The 21,727-nt window shown below is 41.6% G+C and overlaps 1 protein-coding gene across 5 annotated transcripts in view; it reads right to left on the reverse strand.

The window, feature by feature from the left end:
- Positions 1–367: 367 nt before the first annotated feature.
- Positions 368–21,727, reverse strand: part of LOC133502168 (suppressor of tumorigenicity 7 protein homolog) — a 31,046-nt gene continuing 9,686 nt past the window's right edge. For 2 of the 5 annotated variants that reach the window (XM_061822653.1, XM_061822649.1), the window contains 14 exons: positions 15,845–15,927; positions 12,305–12,464; positions 9,966–10,020; positions 8,640–8,755; positions 8,497–8,572; positions 8,071–8,225; positions 7,443–7,540; positions 7,210–7,339; positions 6,739–6,811; positions 4,392–4,494; positions 4,164–4,314; positions 3,322–3,414; positions 1,701–1,843; positions 368–572 (listed from right to left, as the gene is read on the reverse strand). In XM_061822653.1, coding sequence (XP_061678637.1) covers positions 477–572; positions 1,701–1,843; positions 3,322–3,414; positions 4,164–4,314; positions 4,392–4,494; positions 6,739–6,811; positions 7,210–7,339; positions 7,443–7,540; positions 8,071–8,225; positions 8,497–8,572; positions 8,640–8,755; positions 9,966–10,020; positions 12,305–12,464; positions 15,845–15,922 — 1,527 coding nt within the window. In that variant the 5' untranslated portion in view covers positions 15,923–15,927 and the 3' untranslated portion in view covers positions 368–476. The remainder of the gene's footprint in view (positions 573–1,700; positions 1,844–3,321; positions 3,415–4,163; positions 4,315–4,391; positions 4,495–6,738; positions 6,812–7,209; positions 7,340–7,442; positions 7,541–8,070; positions 8,226–8,496; positions 8,573–8,639; positions 8,756–9,965; positions 10,021–12,304; positions 12,465–15,844; positions 15,928–21,727) is intronic. The other 3 variants (XM_061822650.1, XM_061822652.1, XM_061822651.1) reach the window with 3 other exon arrangements.

The raw sequence follows: 21,727 nt of genomic DNA on the forward strand, positions 1-21,727 counted from the left end.
AGTGGCACTTGTCGTGATAAAAAATAAGAGTGGTTTAACTAGTGTGCTGAACTGAAACAAAGAGTAACTAGTACCTGGACTCGCTGGGTCGGGCCCAGTGGAGCTTACGTGTGATGTTGGCAATCTGCGTGAGCGTCCAGGCGATGACCGCGGTCAACAGCAGCTCCTGGGTAAGTGCGCTCATTTTCTTTTCCTGTTCTCTTGGTATTGAATAACCTTTTGAATATTGCATTGGCAACTGGTGCTCTCCGGTCCCATGTTGAAGAGCATTACAGTGAATGGGTACTGGGGGGTACCTTAGAGAAATGGGATATTGCGAGGGCGGAAACGATCAAATGCGATATAGCGAGGGAACACTATATTTTTTTCTTCTTTTTTTAATGATGGCATCTTGTTTTATACAACAAAGAAACATTTTAAATAATCAAAAAACAAAATAAAACAAAAAAAACCCAAAACAAAATCAGTCAAGTTTGTCAGATGCGCGTGAGCTGGTGCCAGAGGCTGGACGGCAGGATGCTCTCCACCTTCTCCATGATGAAGTTGAGCGGCGCGAAGAGCGTGCTCAGGAACTGGAAATGCACAAAACAAAAACAAAAAAAACGTCATTAAACGCAACCCAAACTCTGGTTTGTGGAACTGGAAATGCACACAGGAGGTCTTATGAGATGGGCAGAGGACAGAGTACAGTTCGGAATTCAAAGGGAATTGGACAAAAACAGGCCTTCCCATGTTGCAAATGTTACATTTGATTACTCGTTTTTTGTGAGCATTTTGCCGTTTTTTGACAACAACCGATTTGAGTACAGGCACCGTAATTAGACAGAAAAAGAGCAATTGTATTTAGTAATTTTATTTTTAATTGTTATTTTTTTTTATTAATAATGCATTTAAAAAATCTTGTTTCGATTCCAGAAATGATGCATGTTTTACAGTTTCTCTGGACCATATAATAGGGCAAATGTTGCCAAATTTGGGCTGAAGTACGGTAATTTCCGGCCTATAAGCCGTGACTCTTTTCACACGCTTTCACCCCTGTGGTTTATGCGGTGATGCGGCTAATTTGTGTATTTTTTCTAACGGCCGCAAGGGGGCACTCGAGCGGAAAAGGTAAGGGTGAGACCGGTGGAATATATGTGCCGAGGAAGTGACTTTTACCGGTCCGGCCCTGTTAGCCCTGCGTAGCGTATTACTGGCATGTCTCAGTGATTTTTACAAGTATGCTTTTTTTTTTTTTTTTTTTTTTTTTTTAAACTGGCCCTGTTAGAGCAGCGCTAGTATTAGCACGGTGGTACTAGCGTTAGTGCGGCGGCGCTAGCGTTAAACTCTCTGTGTACAGTCTTTCTTTGTAAATATCTCGTGTTTCAATGTCAGTTTCAATGTGGGCACTTTTGGCTTTTACACGGCTGCGGCCCATGTATGTACCAAATGGTATTTCCTTTACAAATGTACTGGGTGAGGCTTATGACCAGGTGCGCTTCTGTAGGCCGGGAATTATGGTATTTAAAGTTGGGCAGTGTCAAAACTACGCTGCATGTTAAAGCTGTCGGAGTCTGTAACATAAACACGAGTCACGCATGGCTCCAATGGCTCACTCTGATTGGCCCACTTTGTGTGCGGACATGTGACTCTGTTGTCATTTGATCGATGCATTTGAGTCAAACTTCACTGTGGTAATCACGGTGGAGAGAGCTGCTCACCGCTTTGGCGAAGACACCCATGAGTTCCGGGAACTGATGCGTGAGCAGAGCCAGCATGGCGGTGAAGGAGCAGAGCCCGGCCGTGAATAGGATGAAGAAGGGGAGCTCCTTCTTGGGGTACACCGACACCTCGTGGAACACTGCTTTACACACACACAAGCACAAATGTTAGCTACGTGGTCATACGGAATGAAGGGGAGTTGACAGTGAACCCGAAGGTACTCTCAAATGTCTTTGTAGAACTTAACAACTAACTAACTTTGACATTTCAGTCTATTTTCGTGTTATATTCGTAACCCCCTAAGATGGCCGCCTAAACACCGCATTTCTTTTAAGGAACTTCACAACCAACAGCAGCACCAATGGAAGATTACAGTAGAGGTCAGACGAGTAGGTGAGAGTCCTGGCAGAAAAAGCAGGGTACTAAAAGTCTCGTGATGATACAGAGGAAAGTCCGGATCGCATTTGGCAGTTCACAGCTGATCGGCTGCTAACGGCTCGCTGCTGGTGCACTAAGTGTCCGGCTAGAGCAGGGGTCGGGAACCTTTTAGGCTGAGAGAGCCATAAATGCCAAAATATAATTTAAAAAAAGAGCCACGCTATATTTTAAAAACTAAATACTGGTGTATTTGAGCATTTATGTAGAACCAACACTTTTAAAGTACAATAAGGCTCAGAATTCTTTTGAATAACATTGTTACGATGTTGCTAACCAATGATGACAAAAGCGCTTCGTCCCAATAATGTGACTTCTGGTGCTGCATGGTTTTCATGATGGCTTTATAATCTTTCATAAATCGTTAGATTAAGCTTCATGCAGGCGTCGAGACTTCAATCAGTTAATTGTGAACATAATTCAATTTGATTTGCCATCATGATGGTACGATGCTGAACAGTTCTTGCCAACAATAGCATGTCTTTTATATGTTTTATGATCTTGTCTTTATGTGAAAAGTTGTCAAAAAATCAGGCACAAATGCTTGAGCATCCTCCTCCATCTGTGAATGGCTGTCCAGTCTTGCCGAAAACTGTAGAACTCCCCATCTTTTTTGTCTTTGAGCGATCGTTTGCACAGTTAGTTGTTGCTCCCTGCTCTGCGTTGGACCCTTCTGCGCTGCGCACATCAACTGGTACGGTGAACTACGCTAGGACAAACTGTCTCTACTCATTTGTGTTAACTATGTGACCGAAATGACATTCCACAGTATGTAGTGATGTGAGCTCTGCGAGCCATACGCAACATCAAAAGAGCCAGATATGGCTCGCGAGCCATAGGTTCCCGACCCCTGACCATATAGAGTGATGTCTAGAGGTACAAGTTGAATTTGTTCCATCATACGATCAATCCATTCCAGCCCCTCCCCTGAAATAAAACTAAAGCTTTTTGTTTCGAGTTCTTTCAAGAGATCAATAACAGTCATGGCAAAGAGAGAAAGTGCGACGGTAACAGAAAATTAAACTTTATACATTAAAAAAAAAAATTAAAAACGATGTCATTGATGCATGCGAGAGGATGGCAAACCTCGGAAGACTTCATCTTACTGAGTATGTGCTGCTATGTATGAGATACTGGATGCGTTTGTGTGCGCATGTGTAAGTGGTTCGTGTGTGAAAGTCTTACTGGGTAGCAGCTCTCTGTCTGCTGTCTCTGTGCAGATGGGATAGGGATAGAAGAGATGACCCTTCTCCAAAGGATACGGGATCATTCTGAAGGCTAAGCACAAGGAAACACCTCATGAGTGATGAGTGACCCCCCGACACACTCACACTTATGTTACAGTCTTAATCCAAAATTGCATAAAAATTTGTAGTCCCCTAAAATTCCACGCACAACACCCCATAACGAGAACCTAAAATTACTTGGGGGAAATTATTCCATTCCATTCTCTTTGCCACTTATCCTCACAAGGGTCACGGGGAGTGCTGGAGCTTATCCTAGTTGTCAACGGACATGAGGCGGGGTACACCCTGAACTGGTCGCCAGCCAATCGCAGGGCACATCGAGACCAACAGCCACACTCACAATCACACCTAGGGGCAATTTAGAGTTTCCAATTAATGTTGCATGTTTTTTGGAATGTGGGAGGAAAACGGAGTGCCTGGAGGAAACCCACACAGGCACGGGGAGAACATGGAAACTCCACACAGGGATTGAACCCAGGACCTCAGAACAGTGAGGCCAACGCTTTACCATCTGAGCTACTGTGCCGCTGGGGAAATCATTATTTTTTTAAATTTATTTAATATAAAACTAAGGAGGTATTTTTGAAAATTATGCCACAAGCTTGACACCCCCTTTCTTTGGCCAGTTTTGCCCATTCCGCTTACTCCCCGGAATTTCACGGAATAAGGATGTAACATAAAAAAAGCAAAAAGTTGAAAAAGTGAAGCATTGTGAATATTTTATATGCACTACATATATTTAGATGGTGTTTAAGTGTGGTGTTTATGTGTGAGACTTACTGCCCTCCCAGGTGCAGTGCAGCAGATTGAGCGCTCCCTCTACGCGCTTCCAGTGCTGCAGGTGGAAGAAGGCGTACGCGATGGCCTCGCTGTCCCCTCGTTTTAGGATGTGCTCCGGAGGAAGGATCAGACTCTTCATCTCCAGAAGGTACTGAACGAGTCAAAAAGAAAAAACACAGCCAGTCAGTCACATGACCACTGAGTTGAGTTTGTGTACGTGTGACTGACTTTGGGGACATGAGGGTTGAACTCCACCGCTCTGTGAATTGCCTCTACTGCATTCATTTCTGCGGTGCTCAAACCTCGTCTGGACGCTGCTTCTGGAGAGAATCTGAATGTGTACACAGACACAGACAGACACACACACACACACACACACACACACACACACACACACACACACACACACACCACACACACACACACACACACACGTGTGGATCAAAGGTCATTAAAGTTTGCCATGTACTGTGCCATAACTCCAGTCAGACAAAACTATATTTAGTTCGGTGTCATGTCACTGAGTGTAATGTAATGTTATTCACTTTAGTGCCGTAGTACCATTTTATAGTATTCATTCATCCATTTTCCAAGCTGCTTATCCTCACAAAGGGCGCAGGTAAAGTGCCGTAGTACCATTTTATAGTATTCATTCATCCATTTTCCAAGATGCTTATCCTCACAAAGGGCGCAGGAGTGCTGGAGCCTATCACAGCTAATACTGTAATGTCCTGCAGTGTTGTGTCATTCACATCTGTGTAGTTTTATTAAGTGTAATGTCATATACAGTAAAACCTTGTTCATCCCAGAGGTTAATGTCCTTGACAAACCTTGTAACAGACAAAGTCACAAAGTAGTCAGCATATATGTCAATTTTTTTAAACAAAGATTCATGCATAAAATAACAAAACACAGTATATGCATGTGAGCCAGTATTATTTTTGTCCACTAGGGGTTGCCATCCTCACATTTTACAAATACTGTGGTATCCGTGCCTAACTGTGAGATGGGGTTGTTGGGTGCCTGGCTGTTGAGTCACCTGATTGACAGTGAATGATAATGTAGAACTGGCTGGGTGTAAACTGACAAAAAGTTTAGCCCCTCTGTTGTGGTGGCATCAGTTGAGGCCATCGTCAGGTTGTCTAAGAATGTGTTTGTTTTTATTTTATTTTTCTTGGTTTGTATAATCAATAACATAATAGAAATTGCACAAGCACATATCTCTATATTCCCTCTATCCTAACCACCTTTGGAATGATTATAATTTATTCGAATTGGTGGTAAGGTACATTAAACTAGTTAAACATTCACTCCCATTTATGAGTCGTCCCTGAACGCACCCTAAAGAGCTGGGGTGTTATGGCGCGAGGCATTTTCACACTGCACTTGGGAAGGACTGCATGACAGAGCAACGAACACGATGACCCGGTCCAGCATGAACAAATCTGGAAGTCTTGATGTGGCTGCCTACTAGGAACTGAACAGGTATGTTTTCCTGCAGGAGAAGTAGACTACACCGCATGAACTTTGGCAAGATACCCATTATTTTTCCCATCCATTCCATTCTCTTTGCCACTTATCCTCACAAGGGTCACGGGGAGTGCTGGAGCATATCCCAGCTGTCAACGGGCAGGAGGCAGGGCACATCCTGAACTGGTCGCCGGCCAATTGCAGGGCACATAGAGACAAACAGACACACTCACAATCACACCTAGGGGCAATTTAGAGTGTCCAATTAATGTTGCATGTTTTTGGAATCTGGGAGGAAACTCACACAGGCACGGGGAGAACATGCAAACTCCACACAGACGAGGCCGGGATTGAACTTTACAAGCTGATCCACCGTGCCGCCTCTATTGTTTTTGCGAAAGAAAGCTCCATCCATCACTGTGCTTTTTTATATACGTCATGTGTCTTTTCTCCTGTATCCCATGGACAGAATGTCTGCAATTATGAGAGCTTCCTCCATTTTCCCCAGAACAAATTATTAAAAAAAAAAAAAGCACATTGAAATCACTCCACCTACCCCTCTCCCATCGGAGGACTATTCTGATGTCATCGTGACGCTAATCTCAGAATAAAACTTCTTACTGACACGACACGGCACGACCTCTGGCAAAGTGCGATGCACACACACAATGAATGGGAAATTTGAGAGCATCAATCGTATTGCCAAGTACGGTGTGAAAAAGCCTTCATGAGCGGCTGACGCATTGAACCGGTTGTCAAATAATACAGCGTTTAAATTGTCTAATATTTGACAGCTTGTTAACTCTGTTTTTAGCCGGGCTTTTTTTAATTGGAGGCCTCTAATAAACCCTAACACGCTTAAATGAAAATGAACTGCTCTTCAAAAAAAAAAATTGTTCATGGACGCCAGAATAAGTGCATTCGCAAAAACACTCAAACAGAAAGACTGCATTCAGTTCACATTCACCTGAACTTTCATTCTTTAAAAGAGTACAATCGTGTATTGAACCTCATGTAGTGCAGTGTAGTTGATATAGTTTACTGTGATGTCTGTACTGCATTGAAGTGTGGTGAGTTGTTTGTAGTGTAGAGAGGCGCTACTCACTTGTCTGACACTGCTCTGGCTTTGAGTAACGCTGCTGTATAGCATATTGTTGCAGATTTAGGTAAGCTAATATCTGTCACACACACAGAAGACAAGTTAAATTTGAAGTAGAAACAAGTCAATTACAAATTAACATTCTGTTAAAGATCATCAGGTGTGCCATGGGAAATTAACTGATTTCACTTAATTGGTCGAAAAATGGTCTATTTACAACAAATAAAGTACATTTGTTCATGCCAGTGACATACAGGGAGAAGCAGACCCTTCATTTAGAATTAATTATGTATCTAATTGTTTCACCTCACACAACAGAATAATAGCTTTGCATTTAGCTAAACCCAGATTGCACACAACGCAATGTAATGAAAAATCTCTGTACGTGCATCATCATATTTGGTCAGCGCGTTATTATTTCTCAGTGTACCTAATATGCTGGCCCGTGCGCGTGCATGTGTGTGCATGTGGTCCTACCGTCGTACTTGGCCAGTACGGCCTGGACGTCGGCGTAGTTTTGCAGCTCCAGCAGCGACTCCAGCAAGTTTTCGTGGATGTTGAACATACTGAGGAGAGGGAACTCCTTCATTAACTGGAAAACACACAACTGTTGTTACATGTAATAGCAGACAGGGGGTGACACACAGTAAGCAGACACTGCGTGTGTTTTCGTGTGTATGTGTGTATCCGCATGGGTGTTTATGACTTACATCCCTCATCATTTTCACCGCCTCTCTCGTCCGACCAAGCTTTCTGGAGCACATGGCCAGCCTCCTTTTTATGTACACTAACACATTAGTGTCTCTTCCTGTGTAAAAAGGAGAAAAAAAAATTAAAAATCCATGTTATTGGGTCTTATTACAGAATAATGACTGTTACTTTTTATTCAAACAGTTGTTTGAAGGGCCTGTCCACTCATTAAATGTAAAAAAAAAAAAAAAAAAAACATTCGTTCTGTGCCTATTTGTGTAAAAATGTGTATGTAAACGAGATCTTAATTTCTGCATTTTGGAAAATAATAATCCAGCCTCAGCTAAATTATCCCCCCATGACTTGGCAGGAAGGTTGGCCAAAGATCCAGAGCCACCTTCAAGCAATGATATCATGCAGATACACCACAGGTGCAACGCCCCTATCTACCACGTCAAAAACCAAAAGGTAAGCATAACTGCATTGAGATTTTTTTGGGGGGATGCCACTGATTGACATTTTCTTCTATTTAGCAGATTCCTCGGTGAGTCTGGTCTCGTGGCTCCACGCCCATCATCATAGTAACAAAATCTGTAGATGAGGACCGGCCCCTCCAAACGAGAAAAGATAAGGTGCGCGGCGACTCACTATGCTGAGCCTCGTACTGCGTGCCGTGGTGCTGTAGCTGCTGGGTGCGGCGGTAGCATCCCTCACCGGCCTTCAGCGCCTGCTTGAACAAGCGCTCGGCCTCCATGATGGTTGTGGCCTCCTCCTCGGCCAGCAGGATGTACGCTGTCGCGCAACTGCACGGCAACAAGTTTAGTGTGAAATAGTTTGTAGCAGCTGAACGTAAGCAATGGTGTATCAAAATGCTTGAGGTGCTTCTACCGTTATCATTGTCCCTATGAAAATAACATTGAGCAGGAAAGGCCGCACAAAGAATATATTCCTGTGATTATTGGTACATGCCTTCTGCACTTCACTTTTTAAGTTCATAATTTTCACAGTAACAATAGATTTGTTTTTAATTGTGTTGGCATTATTTGGAGATAAAATAGGAAAAGTCTGTCGTACTCTTCTAGTTCCAGAGCTTCATGTGCGGCCGAAATGCGAGCTTGCGGGTTTCTCTCCCTCCACGCCTTCTGCATGACTGACAAACACGGAGTTTTAGCGTTGGGATCGTTAGGAAAGCAGCACAAGAAAGAAGGGGAACTCACTGGCGTCGGCAGGCCGCAAGTGGTCCGAGTCACAGGTGAAGAAGGTTTGGTGGTCTTGCGCCGACAGGTTCATGTCGTAGTACGTCAGCGGCTCTCTCCCCGTTACCCACGTGTACCTGAGGAACACCAGGACTAGGGTTGGCCATTGAGAATGGAAAACCGATTGGGACAAGGCTTAACGTTACGTTTCTCCCGGAGCTTTTCAAATACAAACATTTTGGTTCTCAGTTTCAATGTCTACAGTCCTCCCATAACAAGGAAGAAGTGGCGAAAACCAATGAAGAATGGGCAAAAACCAACAAAGACCAACGGTGGCGGCGAAAGAAAAGAAAATTGTTAAAATGAATAACCAGTTAAACCAGGCTCAGTGAAACACTTGAAAAAAGATTATATTGTGCAAACGCTAAAATGCGTCTATGCCAACCCTGACACAGCTAACAAAGGAAACGGTTGGATATACTATTGCACTGCTTCTTTTTGTGAGTGTTTGTTTGAATTTTTAAATCTATTCAAGCACAGATGCAAAAAAAAAAAAAAAAAAAAAAAAAAAAAAAAACGGCTGCAAATTGACCGTAGCAACTTAACATTGCAATGAATTGAGACAAATTTGACATTATGACAACTCAACGCTTACAGCTTATCAGTGGTTCGGGAAAGGAATGGATGATGCTATTTACATGTAAAATGTGTTTCTAATTATTAAAAATTCCAAGTTACAAAACAACTTCCGGAATGGATTAATTTTGTAAGTACAGGTACCACTGTTATAATAATTGACGTGGCAGAATCTCAATGCACCATTGTAATAATAAACTTTTTGCATTATAGTTTGTGGCATATTTACAATGTAAACTATTCATGTTGGCAATTATTGTAAAATCATTTTTAACATGTATATTTTGTCATGACAGGCCTCAATCTCAATCTAAATTGCTTCTTCAACACCAAACCCTCGAAGTACTCCTGTATCGGAAAAGGAACTTTCCTAAACTGCTCACACCGAGTCGTAAGCATAACTTCTTAAATGTTTTTTATGAGTAGTGACCCAATTATTTCATCCTGATAGTGTGTTTGGGAAAAAAAAAAAAAAAAAAAAGAGGAGAGACAGGGGATCATGACGAACAAGTGAAGATAAGAATTTAGAGATGAAAGAACTAAGAAGAAGAGGGAGGCAAAGCAGTCGAGAATAAAACGAGCGAGCGCAATTAGAGGGAATCTCTCAAAGGCAACGAGGAGGAGAACACCGGCGTGAAGGAGACGGAACATAAAAGAGACAAAGAAAAACAAAAATAAGAAGCAGCAAGGGGTCTCACCGCCGTCACTCACCGATTGTACTCGGCTCCTCTGAATAAATTCAACGGGTTCCTCCAAACTTTGCATTCTGTGGGAGGGAGAGAGAAAATGAGCATTCATTAAATCCTCCTTTATGATGACTCAAAACGAGCATGTCGTCGACGCTATCTTTTCAGACAGATTTGTCCAAACCATCCCCCGCCACACCCCTCGTCCCCAAAAAAATAAATGTGCTCCACTTTAATGCAGAAAGTCAATTTGAAGAGGAAAAATAAGTCTCATGATTTTTATGACGGATTTGGCTACTATTTTTCCCGCCATAGGAAAAATAATGAAATGGGAAATGATCTGTTTCAGTGAAGCTGTGATGATCATCAAGCTTTTGTTAATAGAAGAGGCAATGTTTTAAGTAGATAACAGTGTTAAGACGAACAGATTCAAAATTACAGCTATATACAATGAAGAAAATAAGTATTTCAACACCCTGCTATATTGCAAGTTCTTAGAAATCATGGAGGGGTCTGAGATTTTCATTGTAGGTGCATATCCACTGTGAGAGAGGTAATCTAAAAAGAAAAACCCAGAAATCACAATGTGTGAACGATTTATTTGTGTAATACAGCTGCAAATAAGTATATGAACACATGAGAAAACCAATGTCAATATTTGGTACAGTAGCCTTTGTTTGCAATTACAGAGGTCAAACGTTTCCTGTAGTTGTTCACCAGGTTTGTGGACACTCCAGGAGGGATTTTGGCCCACTCCTCCACACAGATCTCTTGATCAGACAGGTTTCTGGGCTGTCGCTGAGAAACACGGAGATTCAGCTCCCTCCAAAGACTTTCTATTGGGTTTCGGTCTGGAGACTGGCTAGGCCACGCCAGAACCTTGATGTGCTTCTCACGGTGGCACTGCTTCGTTTTTCTGGCCGTGTGCTTTGGGTCATTGTCATATTGAAAGACCCAGCCACGACCCATCTTCAATGCTCTGACTGAGGGAAAGAGGTTGTTCCCCAAAATCTCACAATAGATGGCTGCGGTCATCCTCTCCTTAATACAGTCCCATGTGCAGAAAAACACCCCCAAAGCATGATGCTACCACCCCCACGCTTCACAGTAGGGATGGTGTTCTTGGGATGGAACTCATCATTCGTCTTCCTCCAAACACGCTGAGAGGAATTATGACCAGAAAGTTAAATTTTTTTACTGATTGTATGGAGTGGACAGGTGTCTTTATGCAGCTAACGACCTCACACAGGTGCATCTGATCCAGGATAACACATGGAGTGGAGGTGGATTTTTAAAGGCGGACTAACAGGTCTTTGAGGGTCAGAATTCTCGGTGATGGACAGGTGTTCAAATACATATTTGCAGCTGCATCACACAAATAAATCGTAAAAAAAAAAAATTAAATTTAAAAAAAAAAAAAAAAAAAAATCAAACATTGTGATTTCTGGATTTTTCTTTTGAGATTTTGTCTCTCAAATTGGACATGAAAATTTCAGACCCCTTCGTGATTTCTAAGTGGGAGAACTTGCAATGTAGCAGGGTGTTCAAATACTTTTTTTTCTTCACTGTATGGCTCCCACGTTTAAAGGGACACATTTGTAACACTTGGTTTCACATCCTTTGCAGTCAATTACAGCCTGAAAGTCAGAAACGCATAGATATCACCGGGTGATGGTCTCCCTGGTAATGCACTGCCAGAGCGCTCCGTATTTTCCGTTCAGTTTTGTCTGCAGCAAGCAGGTGAAAATGATCCTTAATCGGATTTCGGTCAGGTGATTGACTTGGCCATTGCATAACATTCCACTTCTTTGCCATAAAAAAAATAGGATGGTTTCACTTCATGGAAACATTTCAGAATTCAACTTGATGATTTTGTCAGCAGTCACATAATCAATAAATACAAGGGGACAGGTTCCAATGGATGTCATACATGTCCACTCCATTGGACTACTGACACCGTGCTTCACTGGTGAGCTAGTAGTCACGTCAATAACTATTGGGACAGACACATTTCTCACCTTTTGGTGTCGAAACACCACCACACTGGATATGAAATGAAGCAAACAAGATTTGCTTGAACTGGAGACTTGCAGGTTTAATTTTAGTGTTTACATCCAAACCAGGTCAAGTAGTTCCAACTTTTTAGGGGACCAGAAGTTATACTACACTCGGGTGCTTAGCTATTCCACGGCCAGATGGTTCTTTTATGCTTGCTAAATTGGACTCTTGCGAAGGACGCTTGAGTCCTATTATTCTAGAATTTTCCGATTGTTGGTTTCACTATTCTAACTACACAAAACACTACAGAAGATCACCAGCACTAAAAGGAGTTGTCAGTGGTCTGCGAGGGTCCACGCTACTCACCTGACACGCTTTGGCGACTGGAGTCGGCCTCGCCGTTGCTGGCGTTGGAGCTGCTGGGGGAGTTGCTGTCCACCCCGCCCAGCAGGGGACGCAGGTGGCTCACCGACACCTGCTCGATGAAGGAGGTGCCGTATTTCCTGAAGTACCACCACTCGAAGATCTGGAGGGGAGGGAAGGAGAATCAGTAGGCATTAAAAACAGGGGTGGGCAAAATACGGCTCACTCCAAATTTTAATTTGACCCTTTAAATTGTATTGAGATATTATGGACATCCTATAAATGTAAGAATTTTTTTTAAACTTAAATACAATGATCTACTTTTAATTTCTTAAATATTTTTGAAATATAATATAAGTTATTATAAATCTAAAAAGTTTTTTTTTTTTTTAATTCTTTTAAATGAGCATAATTTCCGGTCTATAAGCCACGACTTTTTTCCACATGCTTTCAACCCTGCGGCTTATGCAGTGATGCGGCTAATTTGTGCATTTTTTCTAACGGCTGGAAAGGGCCACTCGAGCGGAAAAGGTGTGAGGGGGACCGGAATATATGAGCCGAGCAAGTGACTTTTGCTGGTATGTTTTTTTTTTAACTGGCCCTGTTAGCGTTGTGCTAGCATTAGCGCTATGCTAGCGTGTTGCTGCCGTGTCTCAGTAATTTTTACCGGTATGTTTTTTTTACTGGCCCTGTTAGCACTGTGCTAGTGTGTTTCTGCCGCGTCTCAGTGATTTAGGTGTTTTTTTTTTTTTAAACCGACTGTTAGTGCTGTGCTACTGTGCAGCTACTGTGTAGCTGCCGTGGGTGTTTTTTTTTTTTCAAACCAGCCCTGTTTGTGCCACCGTGTTGTTGCTATGTTAAGATAAGCTAAGGTATTAAAACTTTGAAAACTTTCTGTGTACCATTTTTCTTTGTAAATATCTCGTATTTCAACGTGGGTTTCAATGTGGGCACCTGCGGCTTTTGCACAGGTGCGTCTTATGTATGTACCAAATGGTATTTCCTTTACAAATGTACTGGGTGAGGTTAATAATCCAGTGCGCTCTGTAGACCAGAAATTACGGTACCTCATCCATAAATGTGCTGACACAGTTGTTTTAAAGATCAAATGCAGCCCTTGAGCCCAAAAATTCTGCCACCCCTGCAATGAAATGACGTCAGTATCAACACGAGTTGGAGTGCAATGAGATACGTGGAGTGGCAGAGCAACACTGCGTCCATTAATGGAAATGTTTGAATTTGGGGTTGCGAAGAGCTAATGTCTTTAATAGCAGCAAGTGGTCCAGCACTTTACTCCTAAGTGCACCCCGGGCCCAAAATGCAAACACAAATGCTGCCTAATTGCTTAGCGTGAAACATAACGCAATACTCATACTCTAGAAGGGCTGGCAATATTGCCTACAAATAAATAGATTTTTCTTCTGATAAAAATCCAATTTGTAGAATGAATAGATTAATTCTCACTTGCTTATACTTTAGAAAAAGCAAACAATGTATTAACAAAACACATTTTGCTTCTTTCCGCAGCTTTTGGGATTTGCTCAGCAAAGCAGTAGGCTAGCGTTTTGGACAACTTGCTAATAGTTCTTAGGTTTGCTGTTTAGATTTTAGTCTTCCTGGATACTTTCGTGGCTTTTGTCTTCTTTTCCTTTCGGCTTGTCCCGTTAGGGGTCGCCACAGCGTGTCATCTTTTTCCATCTAAGTCTATCTTGTGGATCTTCCTCTCTAACACACACTGTCCTCATGTCTTCCCTCACAACATCCATCAACCTTCTCTTTGGTCTTCCTCTCACTCTTTTGCTCGGTAGCTCCATCCTCAACACCCTTCTCCCAATATACTCACTCTCTTGCCTCTGGACATGTGCTAACCATCCAAGTCTGCTCTCTTTAACCTCGTCTCCAAAACATCCAACTTTGGCTGTCCCTCCAATGAGCTCATTTCTAATCCTATCCAACCTGCTCACTCCGAGTGAGAACCTTAGCATCTTCATTTCTGCCACCTCCAGTTCTGCTTCCTGTTGTTTCTTCAGTGCCACGGTCTCTAATCCGTAAATGATGGCCTTACCACAGTTTTATAAACTTTGCCCTTCATCCTAGGAGAGACTCTTCTGTCACATAACACGCCAGAGACCTTCCGCCAGCTGTTCCACGCCACTTGGACCCGTTTCTTCACTTCTTTACCACACTCACTCATATGTTGGGCATAATTGATGTTATGTCCAACAAACCTAAACTGTCCAAAGCTGTAAATGTTAATGTTTTTTGTCAACAAGTGGAAGGGGGCACCCACCTCTCACCCAAACACAGCTGGGATAGGCTACATCTCACCCACAACAGTATATGAATGGACAGACAGTTGCTGAATGGGCTGAAACGTCACCAAGTTGTCAACACTGATTTTTGCAAACCAGCTTGTGAGTGTAAACCGCTCACATCAGTGGGGATGTGCTTTGAATTATGGAAAGAGCAAAACAACAACAACAACAAAAAAACCACACTAAACAATAAGTTCAAATTAATGGATAAAATTAATTAATCACCCAGTCCACATTCATATGCATTAGTAAGGTTTAAAAGGACATAGGGACTAATTTTATAATGAGCAACAATTGGGCGCAAAACACAGCACCTGGCTGCTCACACATAAGCGAAAGCAGCAGCCTCTGTGAATGGCCTCGCTGAGCGCATGCAAAGCTGAGCAACCTGCAGGGAACAAGCCAGCCTAATTAACAGTCTAGCTATTTTAAAGCAGCACGGCGACACAGAAACTGAAACGGTAAATAAGAACGAGTGTATTGGCGCCATCCATCCATTTTCCAAGACACTTATCCTCACAAGGGTCGCGGGGAGTGTTGGAGCCTATCCCAACTAACTTCGGGCGAAAGGCGGACTACGCCCAATAGCTCTTTTATCGACTAGTTGCCACTCCATGACACATCCAGATTAAAAAAAAAAAAAAAAAAAAAAGTCTAACTTGTGTGGAATGTTAAAATGGCTTGAACTTGAATCCAGTATCAGTACAGTTCACTCTTAACTTTCACATGAAATACATTTTCATTGAATAATTTCAAAATCTTTCTGCTCGACAATTGACATTTACTGTATTTGGTACAATTTTGATTACATTTTTTTGTGCAATGGATTTTAGTCGAATCACAATTCTTTTCCTTTTCTATAATTAAGTACAGTGTTTATGCATAATTATGCATTATGCATAAGGTTAGTGATTTAAACTAAAACAGACTTCAAGGAAGTTTAAAGTGACTTATGTCATGCGATAATCTGGCACATTGTCGATTGTGAAACTTTACCGCATCTCCTTCAATATCATCCCATTGGTTTTTCTTGCAATTCATTCTCAATTGACTAATGAGCAATGTGTTTAGCACCACCGGCTGCAAAAGAGTGGGCCGGTTCAGGTGGAAGATTTGGGGACTCTTATTTAGTTTACACTGGAAAAATGCCAAAATGTGTGCAGTAACTGATGCAAACAAGGCAAAGGTGTTGCACAGCTTTACGGTGATGTCAGCGGTCTGTTCTTACCAAAATGAGTCCTGAAATGAGGGAGGAGGTGCCCGTCAGAGCCACATAGAACTTGGGTGTCAGGGTGTTGAGAAACATGCTTACTGCATTGAGAGAAGAGAAAGAGAGAGAGATGGCAGCTTAGCAAACAACAGTAAAAGGAAAACAGAGTGAGTGAATGTCAACTCCCGTAATTCTCGGCCTACAGAGCCCACCTGGTTATAAACCTCACCCAGTACATTTGTAAAGGAAATACCATTTGGTAAAAGACGCAAGTGCGCACATTGAAACACGAGATATTTACAAAGAAAGACGGTACACTGAGAGTTTAATGGTAGCGTCGCCGCTCTAATGGTAGCGTCACCACGCTAACGCTAACACTAGCACCGCTGCGCTAACAGGGCCGGTTAAAAAAAAACAAAACAACCGGTAAAAATCACTGGGACATGGCAGTAAAATGCTAGCGCAGCCCTAACAGGGCCAGACCGGTAAAAGATATTTCCTCGGCACATATATTCCACAGGTCTTACCATTCCCGCTCGAGTGCCCCCTCGCGGCCGTGAGAAAAAAATGCACAAATTAGGTGCATCACTGCATAAACCGCAGGGTTGAAAGCGTGTGAAAAAAGTTGAAACTTATAGGCTGGAAATTACAGTAATTCTAATTGCTTCATTTCTTATGTACAGGTCCGAACAGGGGTGTTAAGCTTTGCTGTTCTCACATTGTTAATTTTCTTCCACTTTAAACTTAATCTCTAATGGAAATGCGCACCTAGAAAGGTTTACACTTAACTGCAATTATCTATAGGTAAAAAGATGGCTAAGAACAAACATCTGTGATTGTGAAAATGAAGCCCCTGAACGCAATTCAGCAGCAAAATGCCCCCAGATGGACCCAAATCAGTATCACAATTACTTTAGCCTGAGCAGGTGTTCTATGAAATCGTAACACTGCCCTAGAAACTTTCATTTTAAAAGTTAACCCAGTTTAAAACCCTAGCCTTGATTTGAATCCATGATTTTAAACCATAAACCAGGCAAAAAAAAAAAAACAATTTAAAACCTGAACCATAACCCTGTCTTGAAAAACTAAACCTTCCATAAAAGTCTTGTAACTCTATTTTGGAGCCGTAATCCCTTAACTGATACGAACTAGATCTTGAAAGGCTTTATCTCAGATGCTTTCACTGAACAGATCAATTTGTCTTGCAGTGTTGTGGAAAAGTTTGAAACGGCACTTTTCCAGCATTTGTGAGACCAAACTGTTTTATGAATCTAATTATACTCATAAAAGTACAGTTAAAGAATGAAAATATTTTGAATCAACCAGTACAATAAAAAAAAAAAAAAAAAATCTCATCACACTGGCAATACTTGCTTCAGTGTTGCATTTACAAAGTCCAATGATGGAGCTTCGAGTGTAGGGTTTGACATGCATCAAGTGATGGAGGGGGCGACCGGGACAAAGGCGGCACTCAGATGAGCGGCAGGCCAGCCTGGTCGACACGTGTGCAAACGGAGTGCAGCTGCTCGGCTATTGAGTGGCGTGGAGTGGAGCCTCTTGTCCTTTTAGAATGAGCTCATTCACGACGACTACTGCTGCTGAATCTTTATCGTCTTCCAGTCGCAATCAGTGGGTACACCAGTATACTTGTGTAATACGCACGTAGTTAACTAGTCCAATATTATTACTACCATACAAAAAAATGAAATTCTACAGAACATTAAACATTAAAACTCTCTGGCAAATACTTAACCATTTGCTTGTCATATGATCACAAATGACAAGCATGTAGCTGCTAGCTAGTATCTCCACTCAGTGCTCTTTTTTTTTTTTTTTTTTTTTACGAATATGATAAATAGATGGGACCAAAATGCGCCATCAAAATCAAAGCACCAGTAATTTGCTCACAAAAAGTTGGTCAGTACCGGCTACGGCCAATTCAACAGATGTGGGAACGAATGTAAAGTGGACACAGACCAAAATTATGGCCGTAACAGCGTTGGCACTGCTAAACAGGAATAAAACCACAATAGTGGTGAAAGAGCCAAGTTCTTTGTCAGGTTTTTAACAGGGCCGATTAAAAAAAAAACAAAAAAAAAAACATACCACTAAAAATCACTAAGACAAAGCAGTAACACGCTATCGCTAACAGGGCCGTACTAGTAAAAGTCACTTCATCAGCAAATATATTCCACCAGTCTCACACTTACCTTTACCGAGTGACCCCTTGCGGTCGTTAAAAAAATGCACAAATTAGCCCCATCACCGCATAAACTGCAGGGTTGAAAGCGTGTGAAAAAAAGTCACGGTTTATAGGCCGGAAATTACGGTAGGAACAGCGCTAGCATGGCTGAACACAAGGAACAATTTGCTTCTATGCATTACACCAGTGACAAAGAGGCAACTCAACCTAATTTGCTCACAAAAAGTAAATCTATCAAGCCAAGGGGAATAGGAACAAAAAAACAATAAACAAAATGGAAACAACCAAACTAAAATTTGTTACAGAATACACGTACATTAACAGTGACAAAAGAGCGCAAAGAAGTCTTCTGTTTATAAAACGTTTTCCTGCACATTCTCCGTCTTTTTAAATAAACACTCCCCTGGTGGCCTCTTGCCACTGGCTCGCTGCGTGCGAGTGGCGGCGGGCAGAAGCAATCCCGTGCTGCTCCGCCACTAGCAACCCTGCAGCGTGAGGTGGACGGGCAATCGATGGTAATGCAGGGGAGGCAAACCAAGGCAACCCCAAAACCCGAGTGGAGCCTCCTGATTGCTCATTTACACACAATTGTGTCAACCAGGGGGGAACTAACAAATGGTTAGAGCGTCAAACAGTTAGGATACGCTCCCACGACCCTTGTGAGGATAAGTGCCGGAGATAACGGATGGATGCGTCAACCAGATTCAGAATTTTAAAAAAAAACATCTAACAGCAACTTCAGGCAGAGCAAAACTGTTTCGACTTCATTCACAACTTCACATCGACTAAGAGTACTCTTTGAATATTCATAACTGTAAGATGCAAGAAAAAAAAATCTGATTGTAGTTCAGAAGAGAATATTAGCATAATTTACGTTTTATAAGCACATAATATGCAAATGTATATGCATCTACGGGACATTCTTCTATAACGCAACACTGTCTGGCCTTGATTGAGATCAATTCCCTTCGTCTGTTCTTGGAATAATAGGACTCAAAAATCATAACATGCAAATGAGTGATGATGATAATTTTCCAAGGCTTATTTGGGATTCTTTTATATGCTGCATCATGACGTTCAGGGCTAAAGCAGCACTTGCTTCATTATCAAACACATTTAGCAAACGAGATCATAAACCTTACACACATTTACAATGTGTTGCGAGTTATAATGCAGCACTGTTCATATTTATTAAGAATCAATGTGTTCCATTTTTTGTTTTAAGTTTTAAAAACTCCTGGACTCCCAAGACAGCATTTATAACCTAGATATTTCTGCAATCTTAGTTCAATATCGTATTGTGACATTCAGGAATAATGCAGCACTGTTTTCCGTCAATAATATTAATTTGTACTTCTACTTTCTGTATTCTTTTAAAATATCTTGCAATTGTAGGTAAATAATTAACACCTGAAAATATCTGGACATTTTCACAATTTTATTTTTGTAGTTATAAGACATATTGCAATACAGACTCCATCAGCAATATCAATTTTGTACGTATATTTTCTGTATTGTTTTAAAATATCTTGCATATCCAGGTAAATACAGTAATTTTGAAAATATCTGGACATTTGCACAAATTTATTTTTGTAGTTACAAAACATCTTGCACTACCGAGTCCGTCAATAATATCAATTTTGTACATCTATTTTCTGTTTTGTTTTGAAATATCTTGCAATAACAAGACAACAATTACCACCTGAATATATTTGGACATTTCCACAATTTTATTTTGTAGTTTCAAAACAGCTTACAAAACCGAGACACAATATTAATGTCCTCAAAATGAATGCGTATTTCCATGTTGTTTCTTGTAATTCAGCCATAAAACCAAACTGTTTTCCCTCATTAATATCCAATCCATTGCATCGTGTTCCTCCTCTTCCTCTGTGGCTCAGTGTGCTTGGAGCGCACAAGACAAAAATAGCCCGAGTCAGCAGTTACCACAGAAACACAATCTCTCTCTCAACTGTCCCCCCCCCCCCCAAAAAAAAAAAAAAATTCATCTATTTATTTAGAGAAGCATTACCATGGCAACAGAGACAGCTGCTCACTGTCATCATGCAGGCCAATGGCTGACAACCTGGAGCGTGTCTGGTAAAAACGAGTAGTCGTCGTGACTTTTGACCGTGTCGTAAAAACATTAGCGACCCGGGACCACCCTACCAGGAGTGGCTGCCAATCAAAACGTCGATGAAAATATCCCATCTACTATTACAGCCAGTGTGCCGTTGACAATCCAGGAATAAAAGAGCTACAATGAGCTATTAAAAAGGTTCTTCATTAAGATCACTTTTCAGGCTACCCAACCAAAAAAAATAAATAATGGACAAAAACAGCAAAGCTTTATCTTTTTTTAAGTTCTCAAAAAATCATTTTTCATGATACAAAATGCTCATATGTCAGTTTGAATTTTCAGAAACTGATTTAAAGGCCAAGGGAGTTGGGTCTTCGGACAACAAACGACCAAAGTCATCTTACGATCAAGCCATCCAGCCGGCCAATCCAGTTACGCTTTCTTAGTATGTGACGTCACAGGACTAAGAAAGCGTAACTGCGATTGGCTGGGTGTCCGGTTCTGACCTGAAGTAACCCTGCCTGGTGGCACTAACGGTGAATTTTAGACAGCGAATTGTAACCGGTTGAATTGTTAACATTGAAAAGTTACACTGAAATACAACTATTGAAAATGTGATCACTTTACATTTCAAATTCAAATCCTGTTTTCTGTGGTATTTCGAATTCAAATCCTGGTGGCACAGATTTACTTACATAGTTTACATCTCCTTGTGTCTGTGTAGGTTTTCTACAGGTACTCTGCTTTCCTCCCAGATTTCCAGAAACGTGCATAGATGGTTAATTGAAGACTCAAATTTGGTGCGAATGGGACTGCAAATGATACGTTCTACAGTATATGCGCTCTGTGATTGTCTGCAGCCTCTCACTCAGTTAGCTGTGATAGGCTATAACATGGCTGCGACCCTACTGAGGATAAGTGGTACAGAAAACGGCTGGATAGATGCTTCAAAACTTCTATTCATGTTTGCATTTTCGGCTACAACACGATGTCAGAAAAATAAATGCCAAAATGACTATTTTGAGCACTTACTGAAACTGTTTTTTAGGTTTTTATATTGTTACATATGTGTACTGTGCACCACGGGCCTTTGAGTACTGTAATTTCTATCTTCTGTATCTTATGAAAAATTGGCAAAAGCACCCTGTACCTTTTCAAAGCAAAGTACAAACCCAGGCAAACGGTTTCCAAATCTTGTTTTCAAATTTGCATTTTCAGCCTACAAAACATCAAACTGCAAATGAACAAACATCCATCCATTTTCTCTGGCGCTTATCCTCACGAGAGTCGCGGGGCGTGCTGGAGCCTATCCCAGCTGTCATCGGGCAAGAGCCAGGATACACCCTGAACTGGTTGCCAGCCAATCGCAGGGCAAATCAAGACAGACAACCACACTCACAATCACACCTAGGGGCAATTTAGAGTGTCCGATTAATGCTGCATGTTTTTTTTGGAATGTGGGAGGAAATCAGAGTGCCTGGAGGAAAGCCATTCAGGCACGGGGAGAACATGGAAACTCCTCAGAAGAACTGTGAGGCCAACGCTTTACCAGCTGCTCCACCGTGCCGCCCATCAACAAACAATATTTAAAAATTTTCCAACCTATTTTTAAACTTGT

The sequence above is a fragment of the Syngnathoides biaculeatus genome, chromosome 6, assembly GCF_019802595.1.
Source record: "Syngnathoides biaculeatus isolate LvHL_M chromosome 6, ASM1980259v1, whole genome shotgun sequence".
Lineage (NCBI taxonomy): Eukaryota > Metazoa > Chordata > Actinopteri > Syngnathiformes > Syngnathidae > Syngnathoides > Syngnathoides biaculeatus.